At 39.7% G+C, this 22,069-nt stretch overlaps 1 protein-coding gene across 28 annotated transcripts in view; it reads left to right on the top strand.

Annotated features, from left to right (window-relative positions):
* Positions 1–22,069, top strand: part of Ank2 (ankyrin 2) — a 513,191-nt gene that overhangs the window by 391,429 nt on the left and 99,693 nt on the right. For all 28 annotated transcript variants that reach the window (XM_050139715.1, XM_050140008.1, XM_050141378.1 and 25 more), the window contains 6 exons: positions 1,952–2,050; positions 3,545–3,643; positions 8,641–8,739; positions 15,123–15,320; positions 17,904–18,002; positions 18,170–18,268. In XM_050139715.1, the coding sequence (XP_049995672.1) occupies positions 1,952–2,050; positions 3,545–3,643; positions 8,641–8,739; positions 15,123–15,320; positions 17,904–18,002; positions 18,170–18,268 (693 nt within the window). The remainder of the gene's footprint in view (positions 1–1,951; positions 2,051–3,544; positions 3,644–8,640; positions 8,740–15,122; positions 15,321–17,903; positions 18,003–18,169; positions 18,269–22,069) is intronic.

The raw sequence follows: 22,069 nt of genomic DNA, 5'->3' as shown, positions 1-22,069 counted from the left end.
TCTAGTCACGTTCAGGGACTTCGTGGAACTCATTTGAATTTCGTACCTACCTGCTTTTAAGGAGTTCCCCTGCAGGTTGAAATGTTTCAATCTCTGAGATAACTGTTGCAACAGTAATAGACACATATTCAGAATATGTCTGGGTGACAGGAACTTTTAAGACGAAAATAGAAAACGGCTTTGACATTTTATAAAATAATTATGGGTTGTATACTGATTTTCCCCTTAGTTTTGGCATGAATGCAGCAGTTCCATGCATAGTAAAATAATCTTGATCACATTTGTGGAGATAGAATTCACAGTTACTATTCTTATTTTCATATCTCACTTCTCTACAGTTAAAAATTATTGGCAACTAGCTGGACGATAGTGGTGCATGCCTTTAATGCCAGCACTTGGGAGGCAGAGACAGGTGGATCTCTGTGATTTCGAGGCCAGCCTGGTCTAGAGAATGAGTTCCAGAACAGGCTCCAAAGCTACAGAAAAACCCTGTCTTGAAAAAACAAAGCTAAACAAAACAAAAATTATTTGCAACTAACATTTCTGAATGTGTCGGCAGCCTTCAATTACCTGAGCCATCTAAATGTTTATCTTGACATTTTGAAAACAGTAAAACCAAAGTCTATACACAAAGTCTATAAAAAAAAAACCTGACGGTGGCTTGTAAAATATTTCTTCAAGCAATCGGTTACATGTTAAAATCCATTTCTAAGTCCAAGAAAATAGGAAATAGCCTGCAAATTGTGGTGTGTGTTAACTAACAAATGCTGTTTGTTTCCCCATATTTTTATTAAGTTATGAAAACTACAGAGTAAGGAAAATTACCAGATGTTTGAGCACTTCAATAAAAAAAGATAATATGCATTTATTGTGAAGAACAGCAAAAAGATCTAACCACATCTTCATCAGAAATAGAAAGGATTTCTTTATTTGGCTCTCAGGCTTGTTTTTGAAGCATGTGGGAAATAAAATATTTATCGGATGCCCACATCATTTCATCGATGTTGTTATTTTTAACATATTTTATTTTAGTGATAAAATTATATTTAATTCATATTTGAAATTAGATGCAATTGAACCATTTTTTTATTTCATAATTATATTGATACCAAACATATTTTAAATTGAAAATAGATTCTTCTCTTATTCAATATATCCTGACTGCAATTTCCCCTCTTTCCATCCCTCCCAATATTATCCCAACTCCCCTCTCCCCCATACCTATTTCCCTTCAGAAAAGAGGCCTCCAAGAGACAACAACCGAAAATGAAAAAACAGCATACAATAAGACAAGGCAAAACCCCTCATATCAAGGCAGGATGGGGCAACCCAATAGGAGGAAGGGTTGTTTAATATTGGTTTTTAAGTTCCTTTTCACTATAAATCACCGTCTAAGCAGTTGTGACGGGGATAGGAAGTCAGCGTTGATACTGCAGAATGAAGTAGACATTTTTCCTGAGAAATTGTCACACTCCTGCAGATAAAACACCAACTAATGCTCTTTTACAAATAAGATCAAAGGGTAGGAAAGATGGCTCAGTGGCTAAGTGCATGCTCTGTGCAAACATAAGGACCCCCAGTTCCAGTTTCCAGAAGCCATATTAAAAAGCCTTGTGTGGCCACGTATGAGCCTTTCTGCTAAGAGGATGGAAACAAGGGATTGCTCATGCTTAGTGGTTGCCAGCTGAATCCAGGTTTTTTGAGAGACTCAAGACGCATAGTTTTGGATAGACAACTAGTTTCATAAATTAAAATCAATTTGCCGGCAAGTGTAGGGTATTTGGTTTTCCCTTACAGCACTAAGTGATAGAGTTGTATTAAAGCATTTGTTACATGAGTTGCATCGCTCATGCACTCGGCAGGTGGTTTCGCTGTAAGCTTTCTGGTTAGTTAGGGATCACTTTCCGCAGTGTGAGGCGCATTCCTACCCACGATTTCTCTCTTTCCCTAGAGCGGCTTCACCCCTTTGCACATAGCTGCGCACTATGGAAACGTCAATGTGGCGACTCTTCTTCTAAACCGGGGAGCCTCGGTGGACTTCACGGCCAGGGTACGTGGTAAAGCACACGTATTTTAAGAAAGCATATCTGAACATTAATGGCTTCTCATGGGTCTCGTATTTAACCCCCTTCCGCCATCCTAAAGATTCCGAAGTTTTCACTGTCTTAATCACAGGATGATATCATAACCCAGTAAATAAAACAAGACCCTGGAAGCTGGAGAGATGGCTCAAGGATGAGCTTAAAGCTTCCCAAGAGGGCCGGAGTTCGACTCCTACCCTTTCCTGAGTTGTTCACCACATTCAAGTCCAGCTCCAGGGGAACCATTGCCCTCTTTTGGCCTCGGAGGGCAGAGAACATTCAAACACGTAGAAAATGAAAATCAATAAAAAATAAAGACTGCGTCAGGAGTTGAGGAGACTAATTTTGACATGGCATTCAACTGTTACATTATAAAACAATATAAAAATCATAAATGCTCAATGTCCAGTGATTGGATGACAGTGTTAAAATAGAAAGCATGAACTCTGTAAGGGCCATTTCTTAACAAGTAGGCACACAAGGGGATGAGTTTTGATTTTCTCTCTCTTGGTCTAAAAAATTAAAATTTTACTCTGATGTCTTCATAAAAGTTACTGTAAGACAGTACATAGAATTATAATAATGGTTTGCTTCTGTTAGAAAAATTCATTTATATAATACTATAAAATTCACATATAGCATGGTTTTTAACATGATTCAACTGATAAAATATTTAAATACTTGGAAAATTGTGACACACAAAAAAACTAAGACACATATTCATGCCGTTATGATGACACCTGATATCTCATAAGACAAACTAAATTTTGTGTAAACTATTATAGTCCTTGGAAATCTTCTGTATGTGTGGTGGCATAGGTCTGCAATCCTAGGAATCTGGAAGCTCAGCTAGGAGGAGTTCCATTCTAACAGTAGCCTAAGTTATATAGCAAGTTCTAGGCTATCCTGAGCTATGTAGTGAAATCCTGTTTGGGGAAAAAAAAAAAAAACAAACAAACAAAAAAAAAACTTCTGTCCTGAAATTACCTTGTATTATTTCCCAGCTGTTTTTCTCTGTGAATTATTCTGAAGGGATCTTAAAGAATAATTATTACAGGATATTAATACACGTATTTTCCCCTATTTTTAAACGTATAAAACTTTGAGATCTCAAACTCTATAGTATATGAGTATTATAGAGAGACATTTACTGGGCTCTCGATTAGAACTGGAGATTTTGCTTCTGCCACACAGGCATCCCCCATCTGTCTCTTGTTTTACATTCAATGTGTCTATGATAGTTCTTGACGAATACACATTTTCATTACCCTTTTCATTTTCTAACGATTTGCCTCCCATGGTTTAGGGCTTCTTTGTTTCTTATGACCAAACCTATTGAACCGTAGATATCATGGGTCAAATCACCACACACAAGTCACAACCCCTTGGTACTCTTTGTTAGGAAGCCGCGCTCTTAACCCTGCCATATCCACCCTGTTCTGTTTGCTCTTTCCACGGTATAGAATGGAATTACTCCCCTGCACGTGGCTTCCAAAAGGGGCAATACCAACATGGTGAAGCTCCTACTGGATCGAGGTGGTCAGATTGATGCCAAAACAAGGGTGAGTATCTTTGCACTTTGAATTTCTTTCCATCCTTTTAAGCCCTGCTGCCTCTCACACTGTACCTTCTAACACTAGACAGCAAATATAAGCAGCATGTTGCTAGGAGATTGCTCTTGGGTTTGATATCACTCTCATACAACATGTAAAGGTTTCAGCTGATAAAATAAAATTAATGTTTGTTCATAAATGTATAGAGCAACAGACTGCTAGCCCCCCTCAGTGTAGTAGTTTTTCATGCTCAGTTACTGGGAACAAAGATCAACAAAGACTCAGAAAACGGTGCTAAAAAACAAAACCAAGAAACCTCACCTGATTTCTCTTATAACATTTATTCCAGGATAGCAGCATCATGCCATGAGAGAGTTTGGGAGTTTTTTTTGTCTGTCCAGAGTGTGGTACCCTATTCTTGCATAGGGGTTTTGCCTGGTTCCAGCTTTTGCTGTGCTGTGAATAGGAAAGGGGGCAATCTGAGAATTTGGGCATGCTCAGGCTTTGCCTGCTTCCTGCTTCCTGCCTTGCTGTCCATGTTCTTCCCCCAGTTCACCCCTTGTTTTTAAACCTTAGTGCAATAATTTTTAAAAACCATAGCCGGCATATTAAGGATATTCACTACTCTTGTTAATGCTGTTCTGAAGCAGATACTCACTAGTGAACAATTGAGTTTGTTTCTATTTGCCATTATAGTACTTCTTGGGTTCTTCAAAGATGTTCTTGTCTTCATGGGTCACATGCATGCATTGCATATACAAAGTCTAACACTGATAGCACAGTTTTCAAAAATCGGAGTGCTCAGAAATAAAGAGACATGGACTCTTATGATAGTCTTGCCTTTAATTGTTCTTAGGAAACTTATCAATTTGGAAGCATAGGGAAGTGAATTTGGGGACCACATTTTGTCCTCTGTAGCTTTTGGATAGAAAAAGTAAATGGAATTTGAATCAAGCATTTAGATGCAAAGAGCAGATTTTCTAGTTCTGTATAGTGTGGACATTCTGTTCTTTCATCCTCTCCATAGTTTTCTGAGTTCCTGCTCGTGCCATGAATTCAGGAGACCCAACATTGAACAAGCCAGATCATATCTTCCTATTCCAAGATCAAGTCATGGGCTGGTGGCATTGGTCAGTAAAAGAGCACTTGCCCAGTACATCTGAGGTCACACTTGATGGATTATATTGTGGAGTGGGAGCAGAAGAGAGAGTAGGTTGAGACCGAGTCAAAGACACACAACACACACACACACACACACACACACACACACACACGTGGGGAAGAAGGATTGACTACTGGTACCCAAGGGATACTGTATGCTGGTGAATATTTAATAGCAGGCTCTTTAAAAACAAGATAAAATGACATGGCTTAGTTTTTAGTCTTTTCCCTTGCTGATTTCCATGGCATAAATATTTTCTCCATTATCTGCTGAGAGATGGTAACCTGGCGTTGCTGTAGGCAGAAGTGGCAAGGGATGAGAAAGTGAGCTTCTTGTGGGCTAGGTTCATTCACACATGTAGCATGGTGCACAGTGTTGCTCTGGTACACCTTTCGCTCAGGAGCTAAGCATCCCTCGTGCCGAAGTAGCACTGCTTTACTGCATTGTTAGAGTCCCATACCCTGGCCACAGCTAAAAGGATCCTATGCCTCTTACCAAAGCCGAGGTGAAGCCTGAACTCAAGGATTGTGACGTGGGGTGAGAGGCCCATTCTGGAATACAGTACTTGATTACTAAGTTAACGGAAGATAATGGAGTCAAGTTTGCTTTCCCATCTCTCAAAGCATCTTTGAAATAGAAAATGCTTTATTATTTGACTATTATTATAAACAGGTTTCTATACACATAATTTCAAAGTCTTAATTATCTTTATTTTCAGTTCTAGCAATCAAGATGTTCACAAATCATCAGAATATCACGTATTCTGTCTGGAATTCTCCCTCATCTGCTTGTTCCTTTTCACATGTTCGAGGGTTCCCTTATCTGAAGGAACGCAAAATTTATAGAGGTTTTTTTTTTTGTTGGCATAAAAATGAATCTGTGCCTTTTCCTCCTCACTGTCACTTCTGTTTTGGCAACTGCTGAGGCGCTGGGCATCTTGGAAACTTCACCATCGGAAGGCCTTAGAGTGCAGCTAGGAGGCGTTTTAATCACAGCCTTTTGATACTGTCTACCCCCCCAACTTTAATGTTGAACTATAAATTTTATAAATAGTTAAAGTGAGACGAATACTTTGGTTTTTATTAAGAACATTACTCTTTCCTGTTTTAAAACTTATTTATTATTTAAATGTAGAGCTACCCCCATTGGAGGACTATATTTAAAATATTAAAACACATATTTCATTGTCAACAATAGAAGTACACAAAAATGCTAAAGGATGTTGAACAAAACACATCAGAAGAGGCAATTAGAGAGGGGTAACAGCTACCAGCGATCATATGTGTGTGATGTTCTAGGCATCTTGCCACATACACTAGAAATATCCACCATGTTTCCTCTTCGGAACAACTTATGAAACATTATTTTCCTGAGAAATATGAAGGTCTTCATTTGAGAAATGAGATTGCTAAAAGGGTGAAATAGATTTTTGCACCATTATGTAACGTGAGCTAGGACATGCAGCATTTTTATAACAACGATCCGATTTCAGCGTCCATTACTGGAAAAATAGCACAGTCAGAGAGCAAAGAAGGGAAAAGATAAGGGAAGCAAGGGTTGAACAAAGCAGTTTTGAGCTGCCAGCTGGAGAGGTGATGCCTCTCTTATGTTAACTGCGTAGCCTTTGCCAAATCACTCACAGCAGAGAAGCCAGCGTGTCTGTCTGGTTTTAGTGAAGAAGAAAGGGAACATGAAGAAGGGAACTTTGGAGGGCAGAGAAATTTAGCCTTCAAACTATAACTTAGAGGTCCCGGAATATAAAACCTGGACAAGAATTGCCAATAATTTGATGGTGTGCTTTGAAGTAAAGATTCAAATTCCAGCCAAGGTGAGCATGGAAGACAATGAATTTAGCATCACTCGTTGCTGGGCTCTCGTGTGAGCAGGTGCATCGCATCATTAACCATGAGACTGAGAACTTAGTCCTCACTAGTTCTTAGATGCTCTTGTGGGAATGCTAAAAGTTCCCTAAGGAGTTCCTGTTGTTTCCTGAAGGGTATTTTTGGGATTTTTCCCTATTTACAAAGAGCATATTTCAGGCAGTTCATACAAAATGATATATCTCCCTTTACTTGAAGCATGTAAGCCAGCATCTCTCCCCCTTGCCATTCTCTTAAGGCTCTAAGACAAACAGAATAAGAAGTTGCTTTCTCGGGGCTGGAGAGATGGCTCAGAGGTTAAGAGCACTGACTGCTCTTCCAGAGGTCCTGAGTTCAATTCCCAGCAACCACATGGTGGCTCACAGCCATCTGTAATGAGTTCTGGTGCCCTCTTCTGGCCTGTAAGCATACATACAGACACAGCACTGTATACATAATAAATAAATAAATCTTAAAAAAAAAGATAATTAAAAAAAAGTTGCTTTCTCTTTGTGAACAGCATGGATCCTCGCCTCGTAGCTTTTGGTCAAAGATTTCTAATCTTAGATTCACCACAGGGCTTTGTGTCTCTGGAATCCAAGGCACAGAGTCCTCTGCTTACTGTCTGATATTCCCCAAACTGAAGACTGATGAAGCCCACCAAGCATGCACCTGAGAAACCATCCTATGTCATTTACTATACAACTTATATTGCTACTACAGGGTGCTGGTATCAAGACAAAAAACATTATCATTTCCATTTTTTTCCCAGCTCAATCTCCCTTTCATCTCCTGCTGGGAAATCTTGAAAATAATGTGGCAACCGTCCCCGCACAACTATGTCCAAATGTGTTTTTATTTTTTTACAATTTATTGTTTTTAACCAAGCTATGTTTTCTCCCACTCACCTTCCTTTCTCCCCTCTTCCCCTTCATCTCCCCTTTGCCCCCATGCTTCCAATTTAATCATGAGATCTTGTCTTTTTCTCCTTTCTAGGTAGATCCATATATTTGTGTTTAGTTTCTTTGGTGTTGTGAACTATAGGCTGTTTATTTTTGACTTTATATCTAAAAGCCACTTATGAGTGAGTAAATATTATATGTGCCTTTCTGATTCTGGGTTACCTAATCAGTATGTATTTTTTTTCTAGTTCTGTCCATTTGCCTGCAAATTTCAAGTTGTTATTCTTTTTTTTTTTTTTTATAATTTTGATTGCTGAGTAGTACTCAACTGTGTAAATGTACCATATTTTCCTTATCCATTCTTCAGTTGAGGGGCATCTAGGTTGTTTCCAGATTCTGTCTATCATGAATAATGCTGCTATGAACACGGTTGAGCAAATGTCCTTGTGGTATGATTGAGCATCATTTGGGTTTATGCCTAAGACCTCAACATAAAACCAACCACACAGAACCTCATAGAAGAGAAAGTGGGAATTAGCCTTGAACACATAGGCACAGGAGACCACTTCCTAAATATAACTCCAGGAGGACAGACACTGAGAACAACAAATAATAAATGGGACCTCCTGAAACTGAGAAGCTTCTGTAAAGCAAAGGACACAGTCTCTTGTTGATGCAAAGAAAACCAAAATCAAAGGGCATAACAGCACAACCACAGCTTTGGTTTCCAGCCAGTAGGCTATACATCAATGTGCTCTGTGCCTTTCCGTCTTCTGGAATGTGCAAACATTTGACCAGAATTCAACCTGTTCCAATACAGACAGTCTGCCTATATTGGAGCAGAGTTGCGGGGAGCCTCTGTTTTCCCTTTCTGATTCTACATCATAATCTTTTTCTGTCTTCTCTCTTTCACTCCTCTCTCTCTGTTAGGTAAGCTGCTGCCATTCTGGTATGCTTTTATCAGGTCATCAGGATCAAATTTCAGCCTCTTTCCTATCAGTGGCAAAAGGCATAATCTTCTTTTGGTTTGTTTCTTTTTAAAGGAGTGTGAACTCAGGCTTAGTATCTTCATTCTCTTGCCAGGACGGGTTGACACCACTTCACTGTGCTGCGCGAAGTGGGCATGACCAAGCGGTGGAGCTGCTGCTGGAACGGGGTGCCCCCTTGCTGGCAAGGACCAAGGTGAGTCATTGTAAGATGGCATCCGAGGACACTTAAGGCACTTTGGGTGGTCTTTCTTCTTAAAACTAAACCACCAGTAAAACTTACTGAATGTACTAAAAATAAGAAATAAATACCAAATTTGCAAAATTATTAAAACGAGCAAGTGCATACATCAAGATGTGCTAAGTGAATACCTCTAGTTTCCTACTGTATTTTTAAAAAAAAAAACTATTATTTTACTGTAAATAAAAACTTGACTAACAATATTATATTAAATATATTAATATATATGAGACTATTACATTGCATAAGCTAAAATTTTTTATGACTTTCTAAGATGACTATATAACACATGTGGAATTATCTTTCAAGGTAATACCATTAACACTGGAAGATAAAGCTTAGAATTTATTAAATATTTCTCTTTTGGGTAACGCTAATTGGAATATTTATTGAATAGTAGAGTTGTCGACTATAGTAGGGATTTATAACGGTGATAGGAACAGCATACCTTAGGATTAGTCATATATAAAGAACCACAAAGCAAGCTAAAGCAATTATTCTGTTCTTTATGGTAAAAGACAATGAGCGTTTTCTTCCCTCACTTTATTACAGTGTTCAGGTAAGAAAACCCATTTCCATGTGAATAAAAATCACACAGTAAATGAGTTGTTTGGAGGTTTGCATTATCGATATTTATAAATTTTATTGTTTTGCATTTCTCTAATACCTACCAGAAAATACTGTGAAGCATAAATGGACATTTAATCACCCAGAATTATTGAATGGGATACGCAACAATTTTTAGATCCTTAAATACCATAAAAATTCCGATGTGAACCTCTTACATTTTCTCCTGATTCCACCCTGTTCCTACCACTTAATAATGTTGATATTCCCTGGTGCTAGCAATAGGGCAAGATGAAGAAAACTAAGATACTGGCCTCGCATGACGTATCTTCAACACACACCCACCCACACACACAGCATTCACAGTATAGAATGATAATGGAAATAATGTAGATGATTAATGTAGTCAACCAACTCTACTATTAAGTAATTATTCTAATTAATATTACCCAAAAGAAAAAAAATAAAGAAATGCAAAGCTTTTTCTTTCAGTGTTAATGGTATCACCTTGATAGATAAATTCCCATATATATATGATGCACTGGTGTTTTGAGACAGGGTTTCTCTATATAGTCCTGAAACTTGCTCTGTAGACCAGGATGGCCTCCAAATCAGAAATCAGCCTGCCTTTGCCTCCCATGTGCTGAGAGTACAGGCCTGTGCCTCCACGCCTGGCTCAATTCCTACTTTAATTGATAATTTCCTTGGTATCATTTGGAGCGAACCAGCACACACACTTTACCATTTATAGAGAATTCGGTCCCTCTCTAAAAGATATGCCCCCCAGCTAGTAGAGAAACTGACTTCATACAAGAAAGACGTAAAGTGAAGTAAGTTTCCTGCGTTGTTTTCATGATCATTCTGACTGCGAATGTTGCAAAAATGTATTTTAAAATATGCAACAGTTTAGACTGGGTTCTGCAGAGATATCATGGAGAGCCTGTTGAAGGAATAGGCTGCAATTTAAATGGAAACAAAATCACAGTCCAGTTGTGTTACACACAAATTTTTAAAATCTTTACAAAACTGAAGCCTATGTGATCTTCCACGAAAATTTTCAAATAACCTTCTTTACCTTGCACTGACAATGGATTCATATCCTGCGAAAATATGAATTACCCGAGTGTGAGTTTTAAGGTGAGCTTCCTGTCAAAAGAGGAGTCATTTAAATTTAAGGGTCCAGCACAGAGTATTGGCGACCACATGGTTATACCCATTCAGTTCTGCATCCAGCTATATCACGTATGAGGAAGATGCAATGTGCCAGGTGCCGTTCTGGTTACCAAGGAACTAGCAAGGTGAATTCTCATCAGAAAGTATCTTGAAGAAGCTTAGACTCTCCAGGGCAGCAGAGACAGGAGACTGAAAAGCACAGCTCTGTGAGGGTAAAGGAGTCGGAACGGATGAACTGATCAGGTTGGAGGAGGACTAGCCACTACGCATGCGTAGCATCGTGCCCTCCCTCTCTCCCCCACTACAGCTCTCAGTTTTGAGTCACCCAGGCTTCCTCCTCAAAGCAACTTCCCCTCATTCTTTGAAAGCTGTAGCTCTCAGTAAAATGAATCCTCACTATAATCCATGCCGAATTCTCAGTGTCCTGACTATAAGGTCCCTATCATTCTCATCTCTAACCTCACATTCTCCACCCACCCTCCTAGGTCTCAGCTCACTTTGAGTCTCCAACCCCAGGCGGTTGCGCCTTTTGCGCCCTCTCTTTCCTCCCCCTGGTCCCTTACCTCTGAACAACGCAGTTCCCTGTCTAGCGCTCCCTTGAGCAACTCCCTATGGCCTCTGGTGACTAAATCCATGTCACATTCCTGTACCTGAGTGTGGCAACAGTGATGTAGTCCCTACAGACTGTGGTCACTAACCTTAGCTTAACCCAGTGACACATTACACTGCAATTTCCATAGTGATTCACCTCGCTCCCTGCTACCTAACTAAGCCACATTTTGTTCTTTAAATTGCTTAGACATATTTTTTTCTTCATGTAACCATGACAAAAACTGAAGCAAGCTGGACACGATGGGAAGCAAACAATGTCCGCAAACTCCCACTTTCCCAGCTCTCTGGGCCCATGAGTCAGAGCCCGTGGAATCTGTGTTCCTTCCTATTTCTGTCACCTGGCACCGCTTCCCATTCCTCCTCTCTCCAAACGCTTCCCTCATTTGCCTTCTAGGACATCATATTTTTTTGGATTCCTTCTGTATCACAGGCATCCGTTTCCCAGTCTCCGTGATGATTTCCTCTCTATCCCCCCAGCTATCTGGCTGTTAGTAATCCTGGGTTAGAGGTTCCCTTCTGTCTTTGTTCTCTCTCTCTCTCTCTCTCTCTCTCTCTCTCTCTCTCTCTCTCTCTCTCTCTCTCTCTCTCTCTCTCTCTCTCTCTCTCCATACACACCTCCTCTGACGTGTCCTGAAGTTTATCTTTAAACAGTTCCAGCGCTTTGCTGACACACATGTGGATATTTCTAGAATTCTGTGATGATATTTTGCCCACCCCTAAATATAGTTCTCATTGAGTCTTGTACCTTCCTTCATGGGCATCTCGTTCTTTCAATTGCTCCGATCCTTCGTATCAGGCAGGACTCTGTTTCTCTCTCTCCATTCTTTGCCTCTTCCTTCTATATGCATCATTAAACCAGAAGCTGTTGAAGAGCCGCATCGCCACCGTGTGTCCCACTTGGATGGGAAGAGGTCCCTAACTGCTTTCTTTTCGTTTTTTTCCTACAACCCAGCTGTTCTGAAGACATTACCCAAGGCAAATCTGTCGTCCCAGCCCTTCCAACCATGCCAGACCTCTCTCACAAAGTCTCTTATCCCTTTGAACCTCTCTCCTTATTTACCCTCCTAATCCACTCACCTTAAGACACAGTCGCTTCCTTCCTGTCTGTTGAGGTCTTTCACGTGTGTTCCCATCATGGAGTGCTTGCCTTTTGTGTTTCCTCTGTTCTATAGTTTTATAAGACTCTTTCTTCAGATCATCAGGTATAGTGTCTGGGATGGTGGCATCTGTTGTCTCTTAGAGGTTGAATAATTTTGACTCCTTATGGCTTTCATAGTCTCTGCTGAAAAGTCAGGTGTCATTGTAATAAGTCTGACTTTATACATGACTTAGTCTTTCTCCCATGAAGCTTTTAATGTCCTTTCTTTGTTCTGAACATTTAGTGCCTTGATTATTATGGGTCCTGGGCAGTTCCTGGTTTGGTCCTGTCTGTTTGGTGTTCTATATGCTTCTCATACCATGATCACTATATCTTTCTTTAGACTGGAGAAATTTTTTTCTATAGTCTTCTCCGACCTGGGTTTCTTCTTATTCCTCTATACCTATTATTTATAGGTTTGGTCTTTTCATGGTGTCCCAGATGTACTGGATGTTTTGTACCTGGACTTTTTAGATTTAACATTTTCTTGGACTGAACTATCCATTTCTCTGACCATATCTTAAAATTCTGGAATTCTCATTTCCAGAGCTTGTAATCTCTGGTGGGGCTTACCTCTGAGGTTTTTGTTTGGTATCTAATGTTTTGATTTTCAGTTTTATTTTAGTTTGGATTTTCTCTAGTGATTCTATTTCTCTTATTTCTTTAAATGTTTTTTATTATTTCATTCAACTGTTTGTGCTTTCATAGTCTTCATTAAGCCATTTATTTATATACTCTTTAAGTTCTTTGAATATATTCATAATTGTTGTTTTGAAGTCCTTGTCTTGTGCTTCAGCTAAATCACAATTGGGGTGAAGAGAACTATTGTTATAAAATTTCTGGCTTCTGGAGGAGGTATATTGTCTTGGCTGCTCATGCTTGTGTTTTTGTGCTGGGATCCAGGCATCTGGTGTAATGGTGTAAGTTGTTTTCTGGTGTAGATATCTGTCCTTGTGGTTTTGGGGTGGATGTTTTGTTCATTGCTGTTGCCTCCTCTGGATCTGAAGCAAGTTTAGTGGCTGTGGGGTCCTTGGTGAAGACCGTTTCTGCAGGTCAGTGACTGGAACAAAGGAGTGGAGGGGCTAGGAAGAAAGGCCAAGTGGGACAGCAGGAAAATGCTAGAATGACCTGGGTCTGTGGACCAAGAGACAGAGTTTCCAGGGAGCAGAAGTAGGGTTGGAGGAAAGCTTTTGGCAGGCAGGATGCTGCAGGACTATGAGTAATTTTGGAGAGTCCTGAAATGGAGGACAGGAAAGAAAATAAAAATCAACTGTTTCTCAGCCCAGTGTAGGCACTGGTGGTCCATGGAAGAAAGTGTTTCTGAAGGTGGTAGCTAACACAAAGAAATGGAGATGTGTTAGAAGGGAAGGTTGAAAAGGAGGGTTGAAAATAACTGGGGGCCCTGGGTTAGACAAAGACTGAAATGTTGTCTAATTTCAGACATAATATTCAAGTGGATTAATAACCTTCAATCAACAACAATGGATGACAGAAATTCAGATGAGCACTACTTCAGTTTGTTTTATCTGTACTTAGACATTTTCTTTCCCTGAAGTGGAAATTTTCCTACCTGCTCCTCTTTTCAAAGTCCATTTAATGTATTTCTAAATATCAAAACAATGACTCCTAATGCCGTTCATTTCAGGAACAAATAGCATAATTTTCAGTTCCCTTGAACTCTTCCACCCATAAACAACCACAGTTAAGATTTTTATATGTTTAGTTGTAGCTATTTCTCATTCTCGAAGTCACCTTTCTTATTGAGAATACTGGACTGTGGGGCTTTTATATCATTTTTTGTAAACATGATTTTTACTTCTTTGAATTGATAACATGATTACCAAAATAGTTGTTTAATCAACAAACTATATTTGGTAGTTCCTGCGTGGTTATTAAAGCACTAGCAATAGTATGGTCTATTGAATGGACAATGTTCAAATATTTTTCTAAACATTGTGTGAGTTCTTCTTTTTGATATTTATCTGCCTACTTAAAAAAATGGGGTGGAGGGCGAAATTGTGGATGGGACAAGATGACTCAGCAGGTTAAAAAGCACTTGTCAAACAAGTCTTCAAGAGCACATGTAAAGGTGGAAGGAGACAACCACAAAATAGAACTCCACAAAATACGAAGTTGTTTTTGACTTACACTGATTATGAAGAATGGCTTACCCTATCCTTTAAGTTTTACTCTTGATTGCCTTCCCAGTAAGGTGAAGACTGTTTGAGTCTATATTAATATCGCAAAACTAGACTGTCCTCAAGGTTGAGAGCCATGAAGTCATTGATACATGATCTTCAGTGGCTTCATGCTCTTCCAACACCTACCTGTCTCTTCATTTATACTTTAATGTAAGTCTTGTATTATTATTGGGGAAAAAAGAATCTCAGAATTTTTCTAAAGCCTGAACCTAAGATATGGTGAAATTTTTCTTGCCTGATGCATTCACTTTTCCCTTCTTTATCCAAGTACTCCTCTGTTTATACAGAAAGGGAAATGCAGGTAAAGAGATAATTTAATGTAGACTGCTTTTTATAGTATAAAATGCAAATGATTTATGTATGAGCCATCATTCCTATATATTTAATACTGTTCTTATAATTTGTAAAATCAAGCTGAATTGACACATACTGTGAAAAGCATGTAATGTCTTTTGCTAAAGATTATTATGGTTATAAACTTAAATACACTCTTACCCAACATAATCTACTCTACATTTGGATATTAAGGAAGAGTTATTTCTCCTGCTTCCAACTGTGTTGAGGATCGAGACCGACTTTGTAAGGGTCCTAAACATGAAAGGAATGCAAACAGAACATGGATTTGTTTTTTCTGTTTTGATGTGCAGAACGGGCTGTCTCCACTTCACATGGCTGCACAGGGGGACCACGTGGAATGTGTGAAGCACCTGCTTCAGCACAAGGCGCCTGTAGATGATGTCACCCTGGATTACCTGACGGCCCTTCACGTTGCTGCACATTGTGGTCACTACCGTGTCACCAAACTCCTTCTGGACAAGAGAGCCAACCCGAATGCAAGAGCCCTGGTAAACCAGGCCCAATCCACATTCACCAAATATAGCTGGAGAAAGCAAAATCACATTAATTGGCCAACGGCACCTACAGCAATGTGTGGTTATAGATCCACAGTTAATAACTGCCAAGCTTGTCACTCCCTGAGAGCTGACAGCCTACTTTATGCTTTCATAGTTTTCTAAGTGGTCATGAACATGAACAGATTTAGGAGAACACCAGATTGTTATTTCTGAAACCCACAAGTTGCAAATGGTATAAAACTCTGGGATGATAAGTGTTTTAAAATAGAAGCTAGATGTTAAAAAATAAGAAATGTCAGGGTGTGCTGGTGCTTTCCTTTAATCTCAGCACTCAGGAGACAGGGGGAGGCTGATCTCTGAGTTCAAGACCATCCTGGTCTACAGAACTAGTTCCAAAACACCCAGGCCTACACAGGGAAACCCCATCATGAGGGAGAAAGAAAGAAAGAAAGAAGGAAGGAAGGAAGGAAGGAAGGAAGGAAGGAAGGAAGGAAGGAAGGAAGGAAGGAAGGAAGGAAAAAGACAGAGAAAGAAAAGTTCCTTCCTAGGTACCTCTAAATACTAGATAGATTTAGGATACAGGTATGAAGAGTTTGATCTTGATGAATCTCTTAAGGAAAATAAAGATTTTAAAATGGTGAATATATTTGACTCTATGAGGAGGTCTAAGATAGAAGCTGGTGAGAGTCCCTTGGATATTTTCTTTATGGACGGACTACCCATCCATGGGCTGGGTGCAAGGCATTGTAAAGAAAGCATTCCAGGACCTGCTCAAGAGATCCTGTAGGAAGCCATTCCCAGAGCAGCTTTGTGTCTCTCACGGTGTAATAATATGGATCAAATCTTTCTTGCTTCACTTATAGCTCACTAATTGGTACGTTAGGCAGGCACTAATTTATGTCGTTCATTTTCTAATTCTCACTCTAAGCACACTGTTTTGCTTTCCTATATGTTCACATGATTTATGTCAACTAAAATTCCCTTCAAACAGTTTTGAAAGTCTGTTGTTAAAATGACTAAATATTGGGCTAGGATAGAAGCTGAATTTGTAGAATACTTGCCTAGCATGTATGGAATGGTAGGCTTCATCCCCAGCACCACGAAAATGAGGCATGATGGGGCATGCTTATAATCTTAGAATTCAGGAACTGTAGGTAGGAGATCAGAGGTTCAAGGTCCTTGGCTACATTGTAAGTTCAAGGCCAATCTGGGATAAATGAGATCATCCTTTCTCAAAAGTCAATCAATCATGTGATCACTAAGCAAAATAATCGATCAATTAAATTATTAAAAATTGAGCATATGGATTTATTTGAAAAATTTCAGTGGAATTCACCGATTACTAATTACTTATCAAGTGATTGTACTTTCAAGGTCATGTTTAAATTTCTCATAAGAAGTTGAAAACACTTTTTAACTAGATAGTGATAAAAGAGCTTAGAAACTACGACAGGCGATCAGTTGCATGTATCGTAATGCCGCATGTCCATTTGGCTACTGATCTCTGGCTCATGACATAGTTTATAAACAGGGAACATGACTCAACACATTCTGCTCATCACTCCACTGTGAAGAACACAAAGTCACCACTTAAGTGAGACCATATGTTCCCCTGAGAACTGGTAACATAGGAGAACTCCAAATGACACTCAGTCCCCCAGGACATTTAAAACTGTTAACTGGCAAGACAGGTGTCATTCTGTAAAAGAGCAACTGTTCAAATAAAAAGACAAAAGGTATAATACGTAACAATTTAGCCCGGAACTAGGTACCTGTTGATGCGATTTCTTCAGTTTCTGGAACTGGTATCCTAGTTTACAAAACTTCACATGACTTTCAGAAGCATCACTGAATTTAGCTTTAAGTGTCGTAAGAGAGCCGTTCCAGAAATTCACCATATCATTCTTGAAAATACTCCGGGACGTAATGATCTCCACATAAAATAAAATATATCTGGGAACTTAATTGTTTCTTTATAAAATTGAATGCGTCCGATTGGTATACATGTTATAATATAAAACTTAACTTCTCTTCATAAATATTGTGAGCATAATGATTTCTGCTAATTTGAAACTCTCCCTGAGGAAAAAAAATAGCAAAGTTGAAACACTTTTTATAAAGCTGTCATGTTGTTAGTTTTTTTTTTTTTTTGAAAGTAGATGAACAATTCTTATGCCCTGAGAAACTGGACCTCCACTTTTGAAATGTTCTTCTACTCCCTCCATCTTTTTTCCCTCACCTGACCAGTCCAGACAGCCTAAAACACCTTAGGCCACCTAAAAGCGTATTTGCCCTCTATTTTTTTTTCTCCTGTGAAAAGTAGGCTCACATACCGTCCCTCTGCTTTTGTCTGTCTCCACTGTCTGCACTCAGAATGATAGCAGCAAAATTCAGCTTATCCCCCCCCACACACCACCACCACCACTTCTCTTCCCAAATTTCCACTTCAATACGGTTTGAAGAGACGGAGGCATTATGTGACGATCCAACATTATTGCCTGTGCTCTGCCAGCATGGAGTTGCGTGAGAATTGTTTCTGCATGTTTTCGACTAACTCGATTGTCTTTCGCACAGAATGGTTTTACTCCACTGCACATTGCCTGCAAGAAAAACCGCATCAAAGTCATGGAACTGCTGGTGAAATATGGGGCTTCAATCCAAGCTATAACAGAGGTAGAAAAGTGTTCTAGCTTCTCACCAAACGTTCCTTCTCTTACACCTTCCTCTTCCTCTCACCCACCCTCTGTCCTCTCCACTCGTCTTATTGATCTGAAGAAGCCCCCCCTCCCCCCAAAGCCCACCGTGCAGAGGAGTAAAACTGCTGTTGCTTTGTTTCGCAGTCTGGCCTCACACCAATACATGTGGCTGCCTTCATGGGCCACTTGAACATTGTCCTCCTTCTGCTGCAGAACGGAGCCTCTCCAGATGTCACTAACATTGTGAGTATGGCTTGGGTCAGAATAACCACAGGGAGAAAAGGATGAGACATTCAGAGTGGGATGTGTGTGTGGGCCTGTGTGTGTGTGTGTGTGTCATCAGAGCTCGGAGAAGGGCCTCTGAAACGACATTTTGTAACCTAACATTTGGAACTTTCCTAAACGCAGAATCCAGGTGTGGGAAAATAAACGGAAGCTGGGTTTGACATGGCTTAGGCTTCCTGGTGCAGATGAAGTTAACATTCATCTAACACATATAGGAAAACAGAGTATGTTTTTAAAACTCCCCTGAGGCTGAGTGTGGTTGAACACACATCTGCGGTCTCTGGTCGTCAGGAAGCTGAGGCAGGAGTCTTGTGAGTCTGAGGCAGCCTTAACAGTGTGCTTCAAACAAACCCACACCTCTGAAAACGAATGAAGGATGGCTTGCAAAGCAGTCTTCAGGGTTCGCCCTAGCTTGCTCGAATGCATTGTATTCCAGGTAATTTCCACTAGGTAAGCTCCATAATCAGTCTTGGCAAAGACTAATCAGGCAGAGGCTCCAGTGAGGATAATTGCTCTTCGTATCAGAGCATCCTCTATTCTCCATGACAGTTGCCATTTCCTAGCGAGTTTTAGCTTCCATCTTATCATATGTGCAGTGAAGGTTTCTCACCCCTGAAGCGGGTACCAACCATATTGTGAAATGAATGCTGGCTTCTGGACACCTTGCTTCTTGCCGCTAAATACTGGGTGTTCCAGAATTCTGTCCGACCTAAAGTAGGATATTTGCATTTCTCTTGCTGTCTTGAATCACCCTTTAAACTATCTCTGGTCACTTTTTCATCACAATTAACCTTGATACAAAATTTCCCCAAGGAAGGAGAACCCACCGTGTGCTTTTACTCCGACAATAGACACTCCAGGACTGCAAGAGGATTCAGTTTTTAAAAAGCACATGCAGCAGAATAATTCTCCCCACACGAACATCAGCAGTCACTATTAAAGTTAACTTACTTGCAGCTGTTGGTTGCAGCGTGTGCTCATTTGGGGCTGGCTCTCCCCGTGTGTGCTGTGAAACAGAATGCCTGGGTTCTCTCTTACCACATTCTTCCCACGTTCTCATTTCACAGTATTTTATGCAGTTTTTGAAGGCTCTGGTGCTGGGACAGAGTCCATGGGAGAACCCAATTCATTTGATATACTCTTTATATTACTCAAGAGTGAGAACGTAAAACCATTAAAGAACTTCACGTCTGTATTTATATGTTTCCTTAATTATAACATATTGGCCTTATAAAAACATAACATTACATGGCAGTTTTTAACTACCAAGTACAAGAGTCATTTCCTAATGTGCCAACTTGAGTTGAATAGTTGTTGAATGCTTAAAGAATTCATGGGGCCAGAGAGACGGCTCAGTCAGTGAGTGCTTGCCATGTAAGTATGAGGGTCTAAGTTCCATCCTTGTCACTCCATATAAAAGTCCTGTGTGTTTCTGCAGTCCCAGAGCTCACTATGGAGACAGTGAGGCTTTTGACCAGATAGTCTAGCAATTGATGGGCTTCAAGTTTTCTGGGAGACTCTGTCTCAAAAAAAATAAGTGGAGAGCAATTGAGGAAGTCATCTGAATCCCCGGCACACACATGTGTGCACACACACATAGACAGAGAGAGAAAAAGAAAAAAAAATCATCTTTTAGCTCCTTATTAATCTTTTATTTTCAAAAACTCTTATCAAAAGTTTACAGAGACAGATCAGTAGTGAGAATTATTTTACTCAATATCAAATTCTCCCTTTTTTATAATTACATTACATGGATTTGTCATTTCCTAAAAAATAAAAATTTTTTAATTTTCATTTCATTTTATTTTCTCTTTTAAAAAAAATTGAACCTGAACCATCTTGCACACAGCGCAGTAACTTTCAAGAAAAGCACTCCTGTGTGCCGACCCACTCTTGCTATTTTGTTTTTATTTTTTCTCCCCGGTATTTTTCCACTTTCCTTGCTTGCATTTCAATAACTACAGGAATGGCAGAAGCAATAGTGATATGTTAGAATATATCATCATATCACCGCAATGATGTCTGCAATTATATTAAGCAGAGAGCATGGATGAAATTTCTTTCTTTCTTTTTTGGTTTTCCAGGACAGGGTTTTCTCTGTGTTGCCTTGGCTGTCTGGGAACTCACTCTGTAGACCAGTCTGGTCTTGAACTTAGGAACCTGCTTGTTTCTGCCACCTGAGTGCAGGGATTAAAGGTGTGCTCCACCACTGCCCAGCTGAAGTTTCTTTTAGTAGACAGTTTTGAAAATTCTTCACAAAATAATCCACAACCAACCATTTAAGTGACCAATTCTGAATAATTTGTTGATTACTGTACTGTCATGTGGTCTCTTCAGGGACACGTTAAGTAAGACTGCCCTCAGATTTCCAGTGTTCCCAACCTTTAGTCTTTGTGAGAATCTTGGATTTGGGCAATGACGTGTGAATCTTTAGTTCCCACAAGACAGTTGTCCTAAATTTCTTCACTGGTTTCTTCTGTTTGTCCTTTATGTTGTTTCTCTTCTGCCCCCTCCAACAAACACTTGGGACACACCAGTCAAACTCCACCCCCTTCTCTACAGGATCCCTGGATTTTTTTTTGTTTGTTTGTTTGTTCATTTTGTTTTTAAAAAGCTATATCCTTCCGATAGGAGACAGTGTAGAGTTACTGGTCAGAATACAAAACTCCTTGTTCAATTTTCATTCCAGATAAACACTGGATTCCTTTGCGTGTGAGTAGATGTCATGCAACTGTTGAAACGTGATAAAAATAATTACTCGAATGTCTGGAATTAAAATTGAAATGAACACTTGAACTTTTTTATTTGCTAAGTCTGGCAACCCTACATCAGACGGAATGTCACTTTCTCTAGCAGTGTGGTGCCTGTGAACTTGTGTGTTCTCCAGATATTGGGACGTTGCTCCTGGACCCAGAACTTTGCGATTTGATGACAGAGCTGTGTGGACACAGACTGCCTGCTTGCTGTGACGGTGTCAGTCCTGTCCTGACCCCAGTGCGCCCACCCTTGGCACCTCTGTGTGTTGCTGACATCGTGTTGCATCCAGAATGCAATTCTGTCTTTTGTGCTTTGATGCTTTCCAACGACATGCAACCAAAAGCGGGAGTCCATGTAGCTGTCTGCTGAGCCAGTTTCAGAGCTGCGGAAGAGGGGCATGACTCTTGGTGCTCGCTTTGGACGTGAACATGTGCATTCTCCTGCCAGTTTCGTTTTGCCTGAAAATCCACACCAAGTCTAAGATGCACCAAGAACTCAGACATTTGCAGACACATTTTTTTTTTCTCACAAATTCCCTTCCCATAAAATTTATCTGTAAACTTTAACTGGTAACCTGTGCTCTATAAAACTCCCTGCCATATTCACTGACAGCTGTGAAAGTAGAACCGCAAGCACTTGGGAACTCTGGAGAGTACAACATGGGTCACTAAGGATTTCCATCTCCTTATAACCAATTAGAAGATTTATGCTTAATTTCTCACTTTATATTATTATTATTATTATTAGTTACAAATCTCTAAAGTTAAGTTGTTTAAATAGGATATCAGACTATCCCTAACAATTAGGAAACAGAAGATCCCAAGTAAGGCAATGTGCAATATTTGCTGAGCTTCTTTTCCTTATCCTTCTGCACAAACATTAGGAATTTAAATTTAAAGAGGTAATCACCAGTTTATAGTAAATGTCAGTTACTCCAGAGTCCTTAAATGAGACTTGAAGGAGACAATCTTTATGAAGTAGGGTGACCCATTTTGAGTATAT

This window comes from Alexandromys fortis, unplaced genomic scaffold (genome assembly GCF_014885135.2).
Source record: "Alexandromys fortis isolate MF-2015 unplaced genomic scaffold, M_Fortis_MF-2015_v1.1 scaffold_19, whole genome shotgun sequence".
Taxonomy (NCBI): domain Eukaryota; kingdom Metazoa; phylum Chordata; class Mammalia; order Rodentia; family Cricetidae; genus Alexandromys; species Alexandromys fortis.
The sequence above is the reverse complement of the archived record's forward strand: the minus strand, read 5'-3'. Positions and strand labels throughout refer to the sequence as shown.